This window comes from Eurytemora carolleeae, unplaced genomic scaffold (genome assembly GCF_000591075.1).
Source record: "Eurytemora carolleeae unplaced genomic scaffold, Eaff_2.0 scaffold552, whole genome shotgun sequence".
NCBI classification, from domain to species: Eukaryota; Metazoa; Arthropoda; class Copepoda; order Calanoida; family Temoridae; genus Eurytemora; species Eurytemora carolleeae.
In genome coordinates this window covers 124,218-143,471 of record NW_019396455.1, presented here as the reverse complement: position 1 = coordinate 143,471, position 19,254 = coordinate 124,218, and the positions used below count along the sequence as shown (strand labels likewise).

Genomic DNA, 19,254 nt, shown 5'->3' with positions numbered 1-19,254 from the left:
AATAATTCACTCTGTGAGGAAATAATCCGTTTCTATAAAAATGTTTTCTTAGATTTTTGGTTGAATAAAAATTGTAGCTACACAGTCGAACTGTTTGCAATTTTACATTAATAAAAATAATATTTTTTAACCCTAATTACATTGACAATAAATCTGGAAGATAGTTAAAACATAATTTCTACAACTTGCCATATTTTTAACTAGGGTTGTTAGTCGTTTTCGAAAACAATCGTTTTTCGATTGTTTTCAAAAACGATTTTTTCGTTTTCGGAAAACACAATTGTTTTTGAAAACGACCCACCCGTTTTGAACTTTGAAAAAATGAATGACGATCGTTTTTATTAGTGACCGTTTTTATATGATTGTTTTTTAAAATTATAGTTTTTAAAGAAAATAGGAGTTTTTCGACGACATTGTTGACGAAGGGTCTTCGTTAACGAAAGGTCATCGTTAACGAACGTTAATGCAGAGTTATCATTACCGCTCGTTAACGAAACGACGAACTTTATAAAAACGGTAGTTAGCTGGCTTAAACTTCTATATATTTCCTTTAAAACTACTCAATGATAAGTTCCGACGCCCTTCAGATCGGTTTCCTCTCTCCTTCTCTCTTTGTTAACGATCGTTTACAAAGTTTCGTCGTTAACGATCGTTAACAAGGGGTTGTCGTTAACGATCGTAAACAAAGGGTTGTCGTTAACGAAAAGACATACTTTATAAACACGATCGTTTTTATAACGACCGTTTTTGAAAAACGATTTCTTTTTTAAAAAGATCGTTTTTTAAAAATTATCGTTTAATCTTTCGTTTTTTCGTCATCGTTTTCATAACGAAACGATCGTTTTTGAAAATAAAATGAAAACGATCCATCCCTCTTTGCAACGTGCAAAGGGAATAGTCATTAATTTGAAGAGAGGGTGGGGGGAGGTAAAAAAATCAAATCAAATGTTATTTGATCTAAAATAATCTAAAATCGATGTTTAAGTTGACAAAAACACCTTTAATTTCCAGATCCAGAAATTAAAGATCGACATAAAAATAATGCAGATTAGATTTTCATTTGATTTGTCACTTCTGAATTAATATTATTTTGTTTCTTTTTAAATGAAACAGCTACTGTCTATGTTATATATTTTCGAGCCAGATCAGATCTCAAATAAAATCAATAAAAATGTTTTTCACAGTTAGATAAGAGGAAGGGGGGGGGGCGGGTATTTTAGATTTAATATTGAAAATTGAACTTTTTACTTGACTGCTGTTTAATTTAAATTTAAGCAAACTTAAGAATCATTTCTAAGAAGATGAAATGCAAAATGTGTTTTGATTATATATGGAATAATTACATCCGAGCATTTACTCATTAAATATATAAAAACAAGAAAATGTAGATTTAAAAGAACTCAATAATGACAGATCTCTATTCAAAGTTACAAAAAAATTAAGGCGTCCGTCAATTTTTAATGGAAGAGATTTAGGGATCTAGAATATCTTGTCAAAGATTCATCTTCAACTTTTCTAAGGATTTTTAAAGATAAAAGTAATTCTGATGATCCATTTTTGAAGAAAATAATGTATAACGAGGTTCCTAAGTTGAAAACTAAAATAATTTTATGTTTTCTAGTTTCTATCTTCCATGTTGCTTATTGTTTACACACAAGATAAATATTTCAGTACTCTGTATCAAAAGAAGACGGGGCCGCGTATCTGAAACAGAAAATATTCTTTTAAAACTTTGTTAGTATATTTTGTTGTTGTTGAAAATTCAATCCTCATATCTACGCAACCTGACGTTGTAGATCTTAGATATTTAACATTTTATAAAAAAAAATCAAATGGTCGAGGTTTGAAGTATCATAAGGCTACAAGTACACACACTACTCAGATACAGGTTTTAAATATTAGTTTAATGGGAGTGTGTGGCTAGACATGGGTGTTGAGCTGATAATGTAGTATTGTAGAGAAATCCCTGACCCTCTGTATTGTCCAACCCGACTGCCCACTTAGTCGATGCAAGACAGGCCTGCAGGGTAGATGGCTCAAACAAAAATCGAGCAGTATTTAGCCAATTACTCCTTTTAAACCTAAGCTAGAAACAAGCACTTTGCATTTATGAAATGTATATTCTAGGGATACAAAAATTATAAGTGAGTTCGTGAGGTAAAAAGAAATGCAAAGTCGGTGCGACACTTAAAAGTCGAGGCTGTCTAATGATTTGATGATAAAGTTTTAGAGTTGTCTAGATTTCAGTGTTGCCCTACACGCCTGCCTGGTGGGTTGGACAATCCAAGGAGGATTTAAATTTGTTATAAACAAAATTTTCTGCATTCTCATCCCTACCATGTCTAGCAAGATACACCCTTTAAGAGGCAAGAAATCAGTTTCATTGAGAGACTGAACATTTAAAATTGAAATTTCCCTTTCTAGATATTGGCAAAAAGTAAGTTCTCAATTTTTATTCAATTTTAGAAGTACTTTAAGTAAACTGGTTTAATAAAATTCACATTGGTCTCAATAAATCAGGGTTTCCGACGAGCATACCAGTTTAAAGACGTCTTTAAGATCTTTGAACTTATTTGCGGCATTCATCAGTAAAATTAATCTAACAAGCTCAATTTTTAAACTTATTCAAAATTTCTTTTTGTCCAGGCATTTAAATCTTGGCCTGGCTTCTAGGGCTTTAAGACTATCGGAGTTATAAAGAATTTCAAATTTAGACGATTTTTTTATTTAATAAAATTGTAGTCTAAAAAAAATATAGATTTTGAATGAACATAGAAAACAAACCAGATTTTGGCTACCCTGTCAAAATGATGATTGACAAATTAACGAATGAAAACAATTAAAAATGTCAAAGACGACCTTCAAGCCGTCTCTCAATTGCTATAGTAGGAAAATATACAAAATGTAAAATATTTACCTATTCGTATCCAGGGAAACATCAGGTTCACTCACATATTTTCCTAAAATATACAAAAATTTAAATTATAAAATTCATAAAAGACCAGGAGTCGGCTCAGTAGTATTTCACTTCAAACATGAACTTTTAATATCACTTTTTAGTATCATTTCATCATTCTTATCTCAAGTAACCGGTTTTAAGTAACATTTAAAAATAATGAAAGTTTATTAAATAAAAAAATACGTTAATAAGATTTGAGTATTTGAGAAAAAGTTACTTTATTGTAATTAAACTGAATTAACTTGAATCTAGCGAAAATCTAATTATAAACCTTTAGTTAGTTTGTTGTTAGTAAAACCTTAAAAAAGCTACAAACTAACTTAAAAGGGATAACAGCACTTCTGCCATTTATTAGTAAAGAACAAAATTTACATATTTCTAATTAAAATACAATTATTTAAAAACTTATTTCCATATAAACATGGAAATAATAATAGTATATTTAACCTAGTGTTAGATGGAGAAATACATGATGAGATAGAATAAAAGATTAAAGGACAATTAAAAAAAAAGATTGACAGATAGATAGATCGATTTATAGATGGATTGGATAGATTGATAGATAGATTTATAGATGGATAGATTGATAGATAGATATGATTATTAATAAAAACTGATTACTGGGTTCTCTAAAAGGATTCAACACACTAGACAGTAGATTTATCTGATATATCAAGGATACTGAAAGTTCTCATTGATTTAAGAAATGGATTTTTGACCAGAGTCCTTGAACTTAAGGGAATCTTCATGTTTTTGAAAAAGAGTCCTAAGTACAAATCCTATTTAGTGATGAATTTATTTGATTTTCCAATTTTCCTAGAAGATTATTTGAGAATAAACATCGTCAATAAGAAGGTCGTGACAGTGGAAGCATAGGCTACCAGCATAGGCTACCAGAGAGGTTTCTCGGAATTTTTGTATACCATGGTCGGCATTGACAAAAGACGACTTTCTATTTAAGTTTGATTTCTAACAAGGCTTTTACAAATTAAAAGTTTACAAGTAAACAAAGAGAAACTGTTAATTGACATGTTTAAATGTATGTGTGTCCATGCTGTCTAAAAGCTTGGTAGTAATCAAAAATTTAAATCTTAAGTCGTTTACTTTGAACTGTACGTTACGGATAGTTTATCTAAAAAAAACTCTTGATGGGACAGTAAAGGAAAAATGAAAGGGGGTATAGGCTGAAAGCTAATCACTTTAGCTCTTGATCGCGACCCATGAAAGTTTTATCTGATGTTCCTGTCTCGAGAAACTGATATAAAACTGTGTTAAAATTATACAAAAATTCATATATGTAAAATTTTGAAAATCTGAAACTTAAATCACGTGACCAGAACTATCACCAATAGCAGAGCAGTATACTGGTCACGTGTCTCCGCCTGTATCACGTGACCACTTTACTGCACTGCCATTGGTGGAATTTCTGGTCAAGCAATACGGATGTATAAATAATATTATGAATGAAATCTATTGAAAATAGAAACAACAAATATAAAAGTAAACCTAAATTACAATTAGCTTTCTCTGGGATATCATCGTTTCAGATTGGTTGCTTATTTGCTGAATATGATCGGTTTAAACCTACTACTTTTATACAAAATTGTATATATATTAATTTTCGTATAGATTTGACACAGTTTTTTATCAATTTCTCGAGACAAGAACATCAGATATGACTTTCATGGGTCGAGATCAAGAGCTAAAGTGATAAGCTTTCAGCCTGTACCCCCTTTCATTTTTCCTTTACTGTCCCTTTAATTACAATCAGATCGACTTCGAATTAATGGGGATTAACAATGACCTCATTTGCATTCTTTGGACCCTTTTAAAAAAACAGTAACAGTCTCTTGAACAGATAAATTTACTGAGATAAGACCTAGACTTTAGATATAAGCAGAGCACCCTCAGGTTTAGAGACATAGCTGCCTGGAATATAAACTCGGATCAAAGATTGATCTCGATCTTTTGTTAATCCGATGATTTACTTAATCTTTATTCGATATCCCGTTAAATATCAAAACAAGCGGCTAATCGGAAGTTTGGGTATTTTGGGTTTTAATCAATTAGAGAACAGAAGAAGCAGGGATATCCAAAATCAAGTATTCAATCAGATTCTCCGTAAAATTGAAAACTGTCCACTGTGGATATAAAGGTCAAACTATCGGGATTATGGGTATCCATTATCCAACACAATAGCTTCAAGCTCAGGAACACATCTATTTATATTTGAGTAAAATTTGCCCAAGTCTTTAAACATAATAAGGAGATTAAACTAAGACAAAAATAATCCTACTAATCCTCAATTGATTGTTTGATTGTATGTCGGATCAAAAATTTTAATTGGGGAACTAGGTAGAACCACCGGAATGTTCTTAGCTTGGTTTAAAAATTCTCTCAGTTGAGAGAGTTGACATTAATAGGGAAAAAATAAGTTTCGGTCAAAGCTGGGTTCCCAAGCTAGTTTAAGAATAAGTTATATCTTAACCCTGCAGTATAGATATTATTCAATGTACATACTTTTCGCCAAAGAAATAATAAAGCCGTCTCACAATCATTATGTTTGCAAGTTTTATAATTATTCCAGTGCTTCGGATCCGGATCCGTTAGATCCGCAACTTTTTGGCTTCTTGAATTCGGATCCGCATCAAAATGAAATGGAGCCTAAGCACTGAATTATCTTAAATTTTTGTTGCTAATTTTGGCTTTTCGGGTTAAAATAAAATAATGAATTTTTGAGAAGAAAATTGAAACAAATCTTCGTTTGACCAATGAGACCCTGTATCCTACCCCAGACAGTTCAAATTCTACTCCAGATAGTGTAGTACCCTAGACAATATATATTTAATTTATACGTTTTCTTCTATTTCTTCAATCTATACTTTATTGTTTGTCTTCTTTAAGCAAACAAGATATGTGTATATGTGTTCCCTAAAGCCGGCCCAACGACTGTTTTTCAATAAAATCAAAAATCATGATTTCTTACCTCACAGTTGAACTGTGCTGCTATAGAACCTTGAGAGCCTGGACCCTGGGAGAGCTGAAACCTCGCTCTAAATTTAGGGTACTGTAAATCTTATTCATTAGTAATTAAAGGAATTTTCGCGTAAAACTAAAATTAATTGCACTTAAAGGGACTGTTTACTTATTTGGGTTATTTGAGGGTTAAACCATATAGCCTATTAGCTATCCACGCCACACCCTCCCCCCTTTACAGGTCTAGGGGAGGCACTGCCCCCCCCCCACCTGTAAACACCCTTGCTAATCTTTGACCCCCATTTCAAGGTAAAGGGAGAATAGGTAATTCTTTCAAATATTTACTGCTAAAATTTCCTGTTTCATCAATAATTAAAATAACCCTTCTCCGTCTTTACCTGACTGCTCCAACTCCTCCATTCTGATTTGCACTCAAGTCAGGGAATCTCCACAAAGCTCTTCCAGATTCACCATTCCTGAAAGACAGATTTCATTTAATTATCTATAATTATTAACATTATTATTTTCATTCGACATACACTCTAGTGTCCGTTTCAGTAGGTTGCTTATACCCCATTTCATTTTTCGCGAACACTCCCCTTAAATTGAGGTCTGTCACATTGAACGTTAACTAGTATTTTAGGGTTTTAGTCATTTTTTTTAGGATTCAGTGTGTAATCCAGATATGAAATGAGACAGTAAAATGCCGTTAGAAGGCTAAATAATTTTATTAGTGCACAGTACTATCTATCTAACCGATTGATCTCCGATCCGTCAAAACACTCTCAATCAACCATGCTCTAACCAATTGGTCTCCGATCCGTCAAAACACCCTCAATCAACCATGCTCAAACCGATTGGTCTCTGATCCGTCAAAACACCCTCAATCAACCATGCTTTAACCGATTGATCTCCGATCCGTAAAAACACTCTCAATCAACCATGCTCTAACCGATTGGTTTCCGATCTGTCAAAACGCCCTCAATATGCTCTAACCAATTGGTCTCCGATCCGTCAAAACACCCTCAATCAACCATGCTTTAACCGATTGATCTCCGATCCGTCAAAACACTCTCAATCAACCATGCTCTAACCGATTGGTCTCCGATCTATCAAAACGCCCTCAATATGCTCTAACCAATTGGTCTCCGAGCCGTCAAAGCACCCTCAATCAACCATTCTCTAACCGATTGATCTCTGATCCGTCAAAACACCCTCAATCAACCATGCTCTAACCGATTGGTCTCCGAGCCGTCAAAGCACCCTCAATCAACCATGCTCAAACCGATTGGTCTCCGAGCCGTCAAAACACCCTCAATCAACCATGCTCTAACCGATTGATCTCTGATCCGTCAAAACACCCTCAATCAACCATGCTCAAACCGATTGGTCTCCGAGCCGTCAAAGCACCCTCAATCAACCATGCTCAAACCGATTGATCTCTGATCCGTCAAAGCACCCTCAATCAACCATGCTCAAACCGATTGGTCTCCGAGCCGTCAAAGCACCCTCAATCAACCATGCTCAAACCGATTGGTCTCCGATCTATCAAAACGCCCTCAATATGCTCTAACCGATTGGTCTCCGAGCCGTCAAAGCACCCTCAATCAACCATGCTCTAACCAATTGGTCTCTGATCCGTCAAAACACCCTCAATCAACCATGCTCTAACCGATTGGTCTCTGATCCGTCAAAACCCCTCTCTTGCAATGAGAAATGGATCATTAAGAGGATTTAAATCACTTCTAATTTAGACCTGAAGCTTTTAACTCTATTCAAGCTGACGTCAACCAACCAACCAACCATGTATATATTCTCACCAGGTTCCTTTAGGCTGACTTGTCATATTTTGAACTCCTCCATCCACTGGAACTGCTAATGTTAGATTCAGTAACGGAGTTGGCCTAAACATTAACATTATTACAAGATTTATAAAATGTTTTTTTCACTTTTGCAAAATTGAACTAGTTGTTATAACTGTTCATTGAAATAAAGTGCTTAAAATCCATTTTGGCACAAATACAAAAACACCGGATCATGGATCGCAAATAAATCCAGATCAACTTATTTTCTCGAGATTTTATGTAAAAATTAAACTAGCGAACAAGCTCGACAGAAATGTATAATATAATTTTCAAAAACTTAAAAAGAAAATAGCGGTTTATTTATGAAAATTATGCTTGGTGGGGAGCTACAGAGCTCAGTTTAGAATTGGATTTGAAATGGTTTCATACTAATTCTATTTTTAAACGTTGATTTAAATTTACCTGGCCATGGCGTGCTGGTTGTACTTGAAGTCCAGCCTCAAGTCTGTATGCTCATCTTCACACTTCCAGTAGGAAACCATCTATACAAACCAGGGATATATATTTCAATCAAAAATTTCCCCCCTATCCCTGTACTTTCAGTAGGAAACAATCTATATGCACAATTCCATGTAAAAAAATGCAAAAAAGAAATTCTTGAAACTGTTGAATTAATAAAAAGAGAAAAAGAATTGGAATCAAATTAGATATTGAAAACAATATACAATGTATTTAAAATCTAACCTGGAAGGGACAAGAAGCGGCGCCTGGCAAGGGTGAAATCTGATGAAAAAAAGTTTGGAAATGATAAATCAAAATTCTAAAATTATGCAAATCTTTAGTTACCTGATATTTAAGAATGTCTATATTGAAATAACTAGCATGAGGGTTTATCTGAGATTGTTTATTTAACAGGTCCTACAAAAGTATGATTTAATCATTGGGCATTCGTAAAAACTTAAAGGAACTAAAAGCTTAATTCAAGTGACCCTCCATGTAAAGAAATACAACAGTACCCTTGAAACCTTAATATAATCAAAAAATTTTCTCACTCAAAGCAAGAAATGTGCAAGCCACTTAAGGAGAAACCCGCAGATGAAAACAAACAGTTTAAAACAACGAACACAGGGAGTTCTAATTCATACTTGATCAGCTAAGGCTTTGAGGGATACCGTTGTACAAATGGATTGGATAGAATTCTTGTTCGGAAGTGGTCAGAGATAGTTTATATTGCCAGTTTAGTTTATCTTATTGTTGCACTAAATTTTCTATTAAATTTTTAAAAAGAGGGTTTTCCTTTCACATTCAGGATATTAAATAATTTTATCGGGATCTTCAAACAAATTTTAAGATAAACTTTAAAAAAAGATATAAAATTTAATAAAAACTTCAATTAGAGAAGAAAAAATTAAATTTAAAATGAAAAGATAAAGTGTTAACCTGGAGGTTTGTCATATTGAACTCGAAGACGAGTGTTGATATGGTTGAGAGGTTCTGCACCTTGCTAATCAACTGCTTGTTCGGTAAAACAGATTCAAGCCGAGCAGCATTCTTTATTCTATTCAGGGATAAGGTAATGGATTGATGGTCAATGTCAAGGTCAGTGTGAAAGTCGAGGTCAAGGTCAAGGTCAACGTCAAGGTCAACGTCGAGTTCAAGGTCAAAGTCGAGGTCAAGGTAAACTTCGAGGTCAAGGTCAAAGTCGAGGTCAAGATCAAAGTCAAGGTCAAGGTCAAAGTTAAGGTCCAGGTCCAGGTCAAGGTCAAGGTCAATGTTAAGGTCAAGGTCAATTTAAAACTCATTGCCAGGTCCATGTAAAGGTCAAGTTGGGCGTAAGATCAAGGTCAAGTTTGAAGTAAGGTCAAGTTCAAGATTGGGCCTAAGATTAAGGTTAAGATCAAGAAAAGGTCAAGGTCAAGATTAAGATTGAGGTAAGATCAAGATTAAGTTTGAAGTAAGATCAAGGTCAAGATATTTCCTAAGATCAAGGTTTAGATCAAGGAAAGGTGAAAGTCAAGATTAAGATTGAGGAAAGATCAATGTCAAGATATTGCCCAAGATCAATGTGAAGATCAAGGAAAGGTCAAAACCAAGTTTAAAACAGTGCACAGGTGATAGGTAAAGATTCTGGTAAGAATAAAGGTCATGGTAAGTATAAAGGTCATGGTAAGGATAAATGTCGTAATAAGGATAAAGGTCAGGGTAAGGATAAAGGTCATGGTAAGGATAAAGGTCAGGGTAAGGATAAAGGTCAGGGTAAGAATAAAGGTCATGGTAAGGATAAATGTCGTAAAAAGGATAAAGATCATGGTAAGGATAAAGTCAGGGTAAGGATAAAGGCCAGGGTAAGGATAAATGTCGTAAAAAGGATAAAGGTCATGGTAAGGATAAAGTCAGGGTAAGGATAAAGGCNATAAGGATAAAGGTCAGGGTAAGGATAAAGGTCATGGTAAGGATAAAGGTCATGGTAAGGATAAAGGTCAGGGTAAGAATAAAGGTCAGGGTAAGGATAAAGGTCTGGGTAAGGATAAAGGCCAGGGTAAGTATAAAGGTCAGGGTATGGATAAAAGTCATGGTAAAGATAAAGGTCAGGGTAAGGATAAAGGTCTTGGTAAGGATAAAGGTAAGGGTAAGCGAGCATCATGTCTAGAATTACCTAAACTGAAGAGGAGCTGGGTATGGATTAGAAGCTAGTACTGCTACTATACCAGCAGGGAAGGATAGCATCATGTCTCCTAGTTGCTTTACTAAACACCTGAACAATTCATGTTTTGATTCAGGTGATGCATCTAGAATTACGTGTAGGATTAACGAGGGTACTTTTTAACCTGATGTATAAGTTAACAATAGAAAAAAAGGATATCTGTTTTCTCAGACACAGTGTAAACAGAACTAAACTCAAATAACAGAAGAAGTAAAATTACAAAAAAAAAATAACAAAGTCAGGCCAAATAATAATGGAAATTAATGTTTCGTGTGGCCGATCTGCAGAACTTAAAGGCTTTGTTTTCTTATCGTGTCTAGATAAAAAATAAGAGGGATAAAAAAAAGGATTTTATAAATGTTGGGAAGCAAGGATCTGTTTTCAGAAAATGGATAAACGAACCAAGTAAATAAATGGATTTAGAGACTGTGTTCATAAAATGGTTATGAACTGCTTAGGATTGGGACTGTGTTCATAAAATGGTTATGAACTGCTAACTGCTTAGGATTGTGACTATGTTCATGAAATGGTTATGAGCTGCTTAGGATTTGGACTGTGTTCATAAAATGGTTATGAACTTCTTAGGATTGGGACAAGAATAGGTGAACATAACTGTTGCACTAAACCAATCAAAAAATGTGATAATAATAATGTTTAATCTTAATAGTTGACAATAAAAAATTTAAAATGTTTTTACCTGGATTCATCTCTTCCCCTAAACGCCGCGTGTACCACCTCCTAGAAAATAACTCTAATTCAAGAATGAAGAAGATCGCCTTAAAACAATAATTTAAAGGGGATTCAGGCGTAATTTCAGGTGGCATATGTCCGATTCACTATGTTTCCCTTCAAACGGTTGTCTGATCTAAAATTCGGTGGTTGTGATGGACCAAACCTCCGTAGAGTAAAAAAGTGGATGTTAGTTCCACATTTGTTGAAAATATATTTCGGTCTGGGTTGACTCTCTCTTTTGTCTGATCAAGTATTAATTTGATTTTAATATATATAATTTAAGAAAACCGATTTTTTTTTACAAAAGCGACAATAATTTCCACATTATTGATCGGATAAAGGTTTAAAGGGTACCGTTGTGAATCGGGCATAGCAATCTTTGCATTCGCGTGCAGTCTCTTTAATAATATGACCTGAAATGCAACAGCTAGAGGAACCACCTCTGCCCCGCCCAGTGTGAGGGGGGAAGGACCCCGACTGGTGGCGAAGGAGTGAAGGACAGGGGCGGGACCGGAAGGGGGTGTGGCCGAGTCCGCCCGGCGTGGACTTTCTGAACTAGGAATGGGCATGATGGGGCCTGATCTACCAGTCTTTAATCCTTCAGTCTCAAATCTTGAAAAACTGTCTGATTTAGAACCTGAATACATTTATGATTATTTATTTATTTCTTTTATAATTCTAGCGTTTTAGAGAATGGGATCTTTTTTCATGAATTTCATGAAACGCTAAATAATTAAATGCTCAAAAACGATAATCTTTTATGAACAGCTCTCTACTCATATATATGTTAGTTATGGCCGGCAAAACATCGGGACCAAATTGGATAACTTTTGATGCAACCCATAAGGTACGGGTAATGGTATCCTGAAAATAATATTTTTCTAAATTCGAAATTTTCCCCCCAAAGTTTTATAAAATTCCACGGGCGGCATTTCAACTTGCAAATTATAATTTCTATAAAAAAATATAAGATTGTCTTTTTTTACTATAAATCAGGAATGTTTTCTGTGAGGTTAAGGAAAATAAATGATTTTTTTGGGGAAAATGGATGACATTTTTTGGGAAATAAGCATCAAAAAGGGGTGGGTTATTTTTTTATTTGAGTCATAAGTTTTTATTTTTAACCCCATCTTTGAAAATAATTTCCCTCCCCATCATATATTAAAACTAAAAATGTAAATCTTTTTCGACTGGGGGGGGGGGGACAAGAAAATATGTTATCATCTCCGAGTCTTACCTAAACTATCACTCCTGTATTTTGATTCAAGGAACTTGGATGAAAATGAATCATTTCCACTTCGTCCACTTGATTTACCATCACTTCCAGTGGATCCTATTAGTGGCAAGGTTGAAAATCAAATCAAATCAATCCTATGAGTGGCAAGGCTGTAAATCAAATAAAATGAAATCAGACTACTACAAGATTCATAGAACACTTATTTAATTTCAAAAAAAATTAAAATTAATGAAATTTAATTTTTTAAATTTAATTAATTAATTATTAATATTTTTCGCGTTTTAAGGAACTGTCTCTGATATTATCAGTAATCACACATTTACTGAGGGGAATGCCGGATTCACTGAGGTACCCTTTATATCTTTATCAGATCAATATTGTGGAACATAAATCCGTTTTTCTAGATTGAGATGTTTAATTGTGACATTTTTCTTTCATTGTTTATCAAGAAGAAATGCGAAAAGACATGTTTAAAAAGAAAGAACCAATGACAATAATCAAAAATTATATTTTATTCTTTCTTAATAATTCTCATACAACGTTTTTAAGAGGTACCATTGTAAATCGGACATGCCATTCAATTAGGAAGGATACCCGGGATTACATACCTATACTATCACTCCTTGCCAGGGAGAGAGCTGTGGTTTGCAAGAAGGATGTAGGAGTAGGTGATGGGGTTCCCCGTAATCTAAATACGAGGTTATCTTATAGAAAATATTTAATTTTAGGAAAAAAATTTATATTTTTTATTAATTCCCCCGCTTCCTAATTGAAAAAACCTAGGTTCAGGTCGGACCCGTAAAGAAGGTCTGGGGGCGAGAGGGGGATAACATAAGTTCAGGCCAGGCCCGTGAAGGAGGTTTAGGTGGGGAAGGGGGGGGGGATTACCTAGGTTCAGGTCGGGCCCATTAAGGAGGTCTAGGGGCGGGAGGGGCATTACCTAGGTTCAGGTCGGGCCCGTGAAGGAGGTTTAGGTGGGGAGGGGAGGGGGATTACCTAGGTTCTGGGCGTGCCCGTGAAGGAGGTCTAGGTAATGATATTAAACTGCTGGCTATCTTCTCCCGTTGAACAGAGGCGGGGCGGGCATTCTGTTTGGGTGGAAGGGCGGGCTGTACCGGCTCCTCCCACGCAGTAGCCCAGGATATTTCCTCCTGAAGAGAAAAATTATCAAAAACCAATTCATTGACCTTTTTACAAGAAAAACAATAAAACCCTTGATTATGAAGACGACATTTCAGAATCTTATTGTCCCAGCAAACATTTTGTCTCCGGCAAAATGATGTTGAACATTTGAAATCCAGAATTATTTACCCGACCTCATCGCCTTCATTAGCGCATATAGTCGGTTAAACTGTTTAAAAGCAAATAGTTTGCCAGTTGTTGGAAAATTAATTTATTAAGTAAAATTTGTCTGTGTAAACTGCACAATGCACGATCGTTTTCCTAGTCTACTGTGGATTGTACCAAAGATATTTATGAATACAGAATCTTACAAAAAAACTATTTTTAATTCTGAGCGATGTTCACTAATACTTGCTATTATTTTTGGGTAAAAAGTGTCAACAAGAATAAAAAACTTGCTTTTTAGTGTTCAATTTTTTGTAGTTTCCCGCCAGGGGGAGGGTAATTCTTGAAATTATATTCCCCTGTATGTAGATTGTAAGTTTAGGACAATAAATCCACAAACTTGGTAAATAAAAAATCACCTTTTTCGAATTTTCCGTCCACGCTGCATCTGACCAAGGTGGTTGCTCACCAGAGACAGAGGGCGGTAAAGAAGAAGGAACAGGGGGCGGGCTGCCTGAGGGAGGAGCAGGGGCGGGCTCCGAAGGCGGTGCCATATCGTCGGTATCATCAGGATCTAGGGGGCGGGGCGGACAGGCGGGTCACGTGAAGTGCTGGAGGTTGGGGACACAGCCTCGTCTTTAGAGGCCGCGTTCAGATCATGAATATCATGCAGGATAGAGGACACCTAATCAATCAATGAATCAAACTATCAATCAATTAATACAAAATACCACACTAAATCTCCTGGTATCATCCTACCTGGATTTATAGGATTCAACATGAAAGTCATAAATGTATGAAGTATAAATCAATTAACCAAGTAATAAATCAATCAATAACTCAACAAATTTTTCTTTAATATTTGTATTTTATAATTTGAATTTACCTCGTTACTATTATTGCTGGTGTCTAGTCTAGTGGACTCTGCTCCAGGGGGTTCTCCGCTCATATCACTCACTATTATTATAATCATTATTATAGTCAAGGAGGGTCATTAGAAAATAGCTCCAGGGGGTTCTCCGCTCATATCACTCACTATTATTATAATCATTATTATAATCATTATTATAGTCAAGGAGGGTCATTAGAAAATAAAACTTATGGCAAACCTGAATTCACTGCATAGATCCGCCATGGAAAATTAAAAATAAATAGGATATCTTCATCTCCAGATTAGGAAGAATTTTTTCTCACACCGAGTTATTGACTTATGGACTCATGATGTTAAACATGCAAAATTCCACTACAGTTTAAACAACTGTATGATAAGAATCATTGAGAATGGAGTGCTTGTTGATATGAAAAAAACTTAAGCTACATCTGATCTATAGAAGACCACACATGAAGAAATCAAGATGTTCTCAACATTGACAGAATATGAAGAATAACCTCTCAATTATCAAGTAAGTATCAATTTTAAAGAAACCATTGCAAATCAGACATTTGGACAATCCCTTAGGTACTTGCACAATGGGTTCACCTGGATCCTGTGTATTGAAGAGTCCCAGAAGGTCGTGAGAATGTTTGGAAACAAGATTACTCGATTGAGATCTCTTCACTCCGCCATCAAAATCTACTGTTGGGGTCATTCGTTTCTAAACAAAATCATAGCCTTTAACGTTTTGGTAGTTTAGTGGCAACAAACAATCAAATTTGTTGGATTTTATTTTTTCGTAATTTTTTCTAAAATATTGTCTGTTAAAATAGTGTGGAAAAGGACGACTGTTCAAGACTGAACTTATGATTTTAGATATTCCCTGCAACTGAAATTGTGCAGTGAACACAGACCAACTTCACTTAATAAGTTGATTTTCAAGCTTCGCACCCGGCTGCAAGGATATGAAGACAATTAAGGACTGAAAGGAGGGCCAAACACTACCTGAAAATCTATCTCTACCATTCTGATCTAAAATCGGTCAACTGTATGCGAGAGGTTACCCTCAGTGTTAGCCTTCCTCGCATTCATATTTCAGCGAATATTTGTTAATTTTCGGGTTTTAACTCGGATTGTTCTCTTTAACTGTTTGGATTAACTAGAATCCCAACGTTCTTAAAATTATACAACCCTGATCAGTGTTCATAGCAACTCAGCTTATCGAAATTACAGACTGATCTCGGAATTCACTATGTTCACTATTGATTTTTTACGGATTTAAAGGAACCCAATAAAAAAAAATAATTTTGGTTGGCATTCCATGATGTAAAACGTCTCTGTGTAATGAGACACACAGAGTTTAATATCTTAAATAGTTCAACTGTAACACTAGCTATAAACACATTATAGCAAACCCTATATTGTAAATGCTTTTTTCGTGTAAACTCTTTAACAATATATGTATAATATTGTAAAATTAAATATGTTCACGAAAATAAAAAATATTTAGTTTTAAAAAGATTTTCAAGCTTCTAGTTTAACTATTTGCACATAACATTGTTAACATGTTGTCATCCTTTTCCACAACTTTATGGTTCTTACTGTTTAAAACAGAATTATTATATTATTGTAAATTGTAAGTACAATGGACTACAACAAAAACTGAAAACATGCAAAACTGTTTGTACACTATACATAAGTATACAATGTACATTCTATATAAAGCTGAGCTGATTATTTGTACCATGTACATTAGGGTGACACAGGAAGATCACCAAAAAATCAAAAATCAAAAAATCAAAAGGTGGATAGGTTCTATGTGTTATGTCTAACCTTAGTGGTGAAATCCAAAAAAATTTATGGTTCTAACTTTATTCTCTTAGGTGGAAACAGTTTTTGAAAAACCTTGACTTTTCTCACTGTAGAACTAAATGTTTACCGGCCATTTCTTTCATATAGTCAGACCTAATACCCACGCCTTCTCTTTGAACAATTTCAAGTCGCTTTCTTCTCACAGTCTCTCTGTTTAGACCAACTTGTTTGAGAGGGATATCAAGATAATTTACTATTGCTGCAAAAAACATTGTTTGGTCTCTATAGCTTAGCCCACTTCTTACGCTGAGGGAAGTTGTTGCCTCCACTAGTCCTTCTAGTGAGATATCTTTCTCAACTGTAACTAGAGTTGAACCTTTCTCAATTCTTATCTTTCTGGAAGTCTCATTTAAACCTATTTAAAATTGAAGATAAAGAAAACATTTCAAATAGTTTAAAAGTTGGGTTTGCAGCTTACCAAATGTAATTCTGATAAGATTGGTATTTTAAAAAAAAAATATGTAATGCAAATTTTAATATATGTACTTGAAATAGATGTATTTGAAGGACCTGCTAGGTTGACTTCTGATACAAATGTTTGGGTTTCATTATGATCATTGATGTCAGAATCATCACTATCATCATCATCGAATGGTGACTTTGCTTCTTGCAGTGACAAACCTTTATTAACTGGGGCAGGATCATATAAGATATCATTGGCTTCATCTGGGAACGGATCACAGAAACCTTCAGCAGCAATCTTCTTTCTATACTCATCATGCCTCCTATACTTCTCAGTTCTTCTCTTGATAACTTCCTCAAGCTCCATATCACATTGATGGCTCATCCCCATTTTCCCAGCAGATCTTTGATCCTGAAAAAACTGCATATCCTCCATGATACTCTCCTTGGATCTTTGCATAGGCTTATCATTTCTCAGCATTTGTTCATAGTTGGGAGAGGCAATATCAAAAAACCCATTCTTCATATCCTTAAACTTTTGAATATTAACTTCATGTGCTGGCTTGGTTGTTCTCTTCTTCAGAATATTTTGTACCTTGCTGAGATTATTCCAATGTTTGTGTAATTTCTCAAACTTAATCTTAATCGACTGCTCTGTGATGATTTAACTTCCAAATCCGCAAGATACCCAGATGTTTACAATCTTCCTAAGCACACATTCTTCTCCAGTAACTTCATTGCAGGGTCCATCAGAATATTTACAGATCATGTCAGATGTATTCCTAGCCATGGAACAGGAAAAGTTGTTACTTGTAGATTTAAACCTGACACTTTTGCCGCTGATTACATACTGGAAGTACCTAAGAACTGTTCCATTAGTTGGCAGTTTACTTGAACTGACGTTTGACAGAGGGGATTTCATCAAATAAAGTGGTCTTCTTTGACTGTAATTCATGACACGGAGTGGATGAAGATCAGTTTTCCCCTTTTTATTTGGTCCCATTTTTGTTAATTTCTCTATCAGCACAAGTTTTATAAATATTCATCATGTTTTTGTTCAGACTCGTCAAAATCAAGAAATTTTCTGAAAAAAGCAGAAACTGTTTCCACCTGATGCAATGGTCCTATCCTACCAAAATTTTGTCAAAATGCAGCCATAATGCCACATCACCCAAACAACCTATCCACCCAACTTTTATTTTTTTTTCATCTTCCTGTGTCACCCTAGTACATTGTACATGGAGTATACTGTATGTATGAACAATGTACATTCTATGTAAAGCTGAGCTGATAACTTGTACATGGTGTATGTGTAACGTATGTACAATTCACATTCTATAAAAACTGTGGTTTTAATTGTACATGCAGGGGTTCAGGTACACTTAAAGAATTTTTCTTGGGATAAAAAAAAACCTTTTTACCACTCTCAAGATTTCTCTGATGGATAAACTATACACAAAAACTTGTAAGATCAAAAAGAGCAGCAATTGTGGAACCCCAAGACAATTGTAATAATTTTTAACCGATTTAAAACTGAATAAAATTTAACATTTGTGTCCTAGTACACTACTTAAAGTATGCAAAAATTGTGGACATCCGTCGTACGTCAATTTTTTTTTTTATCAGAATATATTTGTAAATCTGATTTAACATTAAAGCTAAAACATTACAACTCTGTTTTCCTTTCCCAAGAATAAGAAGGGAGAAGGGTGGTGGATAATTAAATTTAAATTAGATGAAAAACAGAAATTAAAAACAAACTTTGGTTAATGGTTAATAACTACAAAAAAAATAAATAAGCATTAGAAAAAAAGTTATTTAGAAATCAGTGAGGAAAGAAAATTATGTTGGATTAATCTAACACAGAACAGATTGATTAGATCAACCAATCAAATTTTAATTAAACAATTGTTAGATTGTTTGATTGATTGATTGATGAATGTTAAACAGTTAATAAGACCTTGTACTTGAGAGTATGACTACCGATCATTTCTTTCATCACACTCTTCGATCTTCCCTTTGTCTTGAGATAAAGATAAAATGAGAAGAATATTTCTGCTGGACCACAATTATAATTATTATTAATCTCCATTTGGTCCAGCCGTTTTGCCAGCTATATTTCCCTGGATATATATAATATATATAAAAAAATATTCAAATCTTGTGTTGAATACTTATTTTCCTTTAAATAGCTGTATTCAGATCAAATCAAATCAAGTTTAAATCTGAAAAGGAACCCAACGTCTCCCAGACTATACTATACTAGATATACCCCCTATTTTACAGTAAACTGTGTTTGCTCCTCATTGAAAATTAATTATTATTAATTTACTACAGGAGTATATGTTTTCAAGAATACCTCCCTCCCCTATTTGATTTCTGATGCTTATGGAGAAAAATGAAAAA

The 19,254-nt window shown here is 34.5% G+C and overlaps 1 protein-coding gene across 1 annotated transcript in view; it reads right to left on the bottom strand.

Moving 5' to 3' along the window:
- Nucleotides 1-374: 374 nt before the first annotated feature.
- Nucleotides 375-19,254, bottom strand: part of LOC111703616 (F-BAR domain only protein 2-like) — a 39,519-nt gene continuing 20,639 nt past the window's right edge. Inside the window, 21 exon segments of the mRNA XM_023475603.1 lie at nucleotides 375-1,704; nucleotides 2,918-2,962; nucleotides 5,709-5,788; nucleotides 5,946-6,012; nucleotides 6,334-6,411; nucleotides 7,756-7,839; nucleotides 8,203-8,282; nucleotides 8,485-8,523; nucleotides 8,587-8,658; nucleotides 9,181-9,298; nucleotides 10,397-10,495; nucleotides 11,142-11,182; nucleotides 11,590-11,813; nucleotides 12,414-12,509; nucleotides 13,022-13,101; nucleotides 13,410-13,564; nucleotides 14,120-14,272; nucleotides 14,275-14,385; nucleotides 14,587-14,657; nucleotides 15,181-15,295; nucleotides 18,809-18,871. Of these exon segments, the coding sequence (XP_023331371.1) occupies nucleotides 1,668-1,704; nucleotides 2,918-2,962; nucleotides 5,709-5,788; nucleotides 5,946-6,012; nucleotides 6,334-6,411; nucleotides 7,756-7,839; nucleotides 8,203-8,282; nucleotides 8,485-8,523; nucleotides 8,587-8,658; nucleotides 9,181-9,298; nucleotides 10,397-10,495; nucleotides 11,142-11,182; nucleotides 11,590-11,813; nucleotides 12,414-12,509; nucleotides 13,022-13,101; nucleotides 13,410-13,564; nucleotides 14,120-14,272; nucleotides 14,275-14,385; nucleotides 14,587-14,657; nucleotides 15,181-15,295; nucleotides 18,809-18,871 (1,908 nt within the window). The 3' untranslated portion in view covers nucleotides 375-1,667.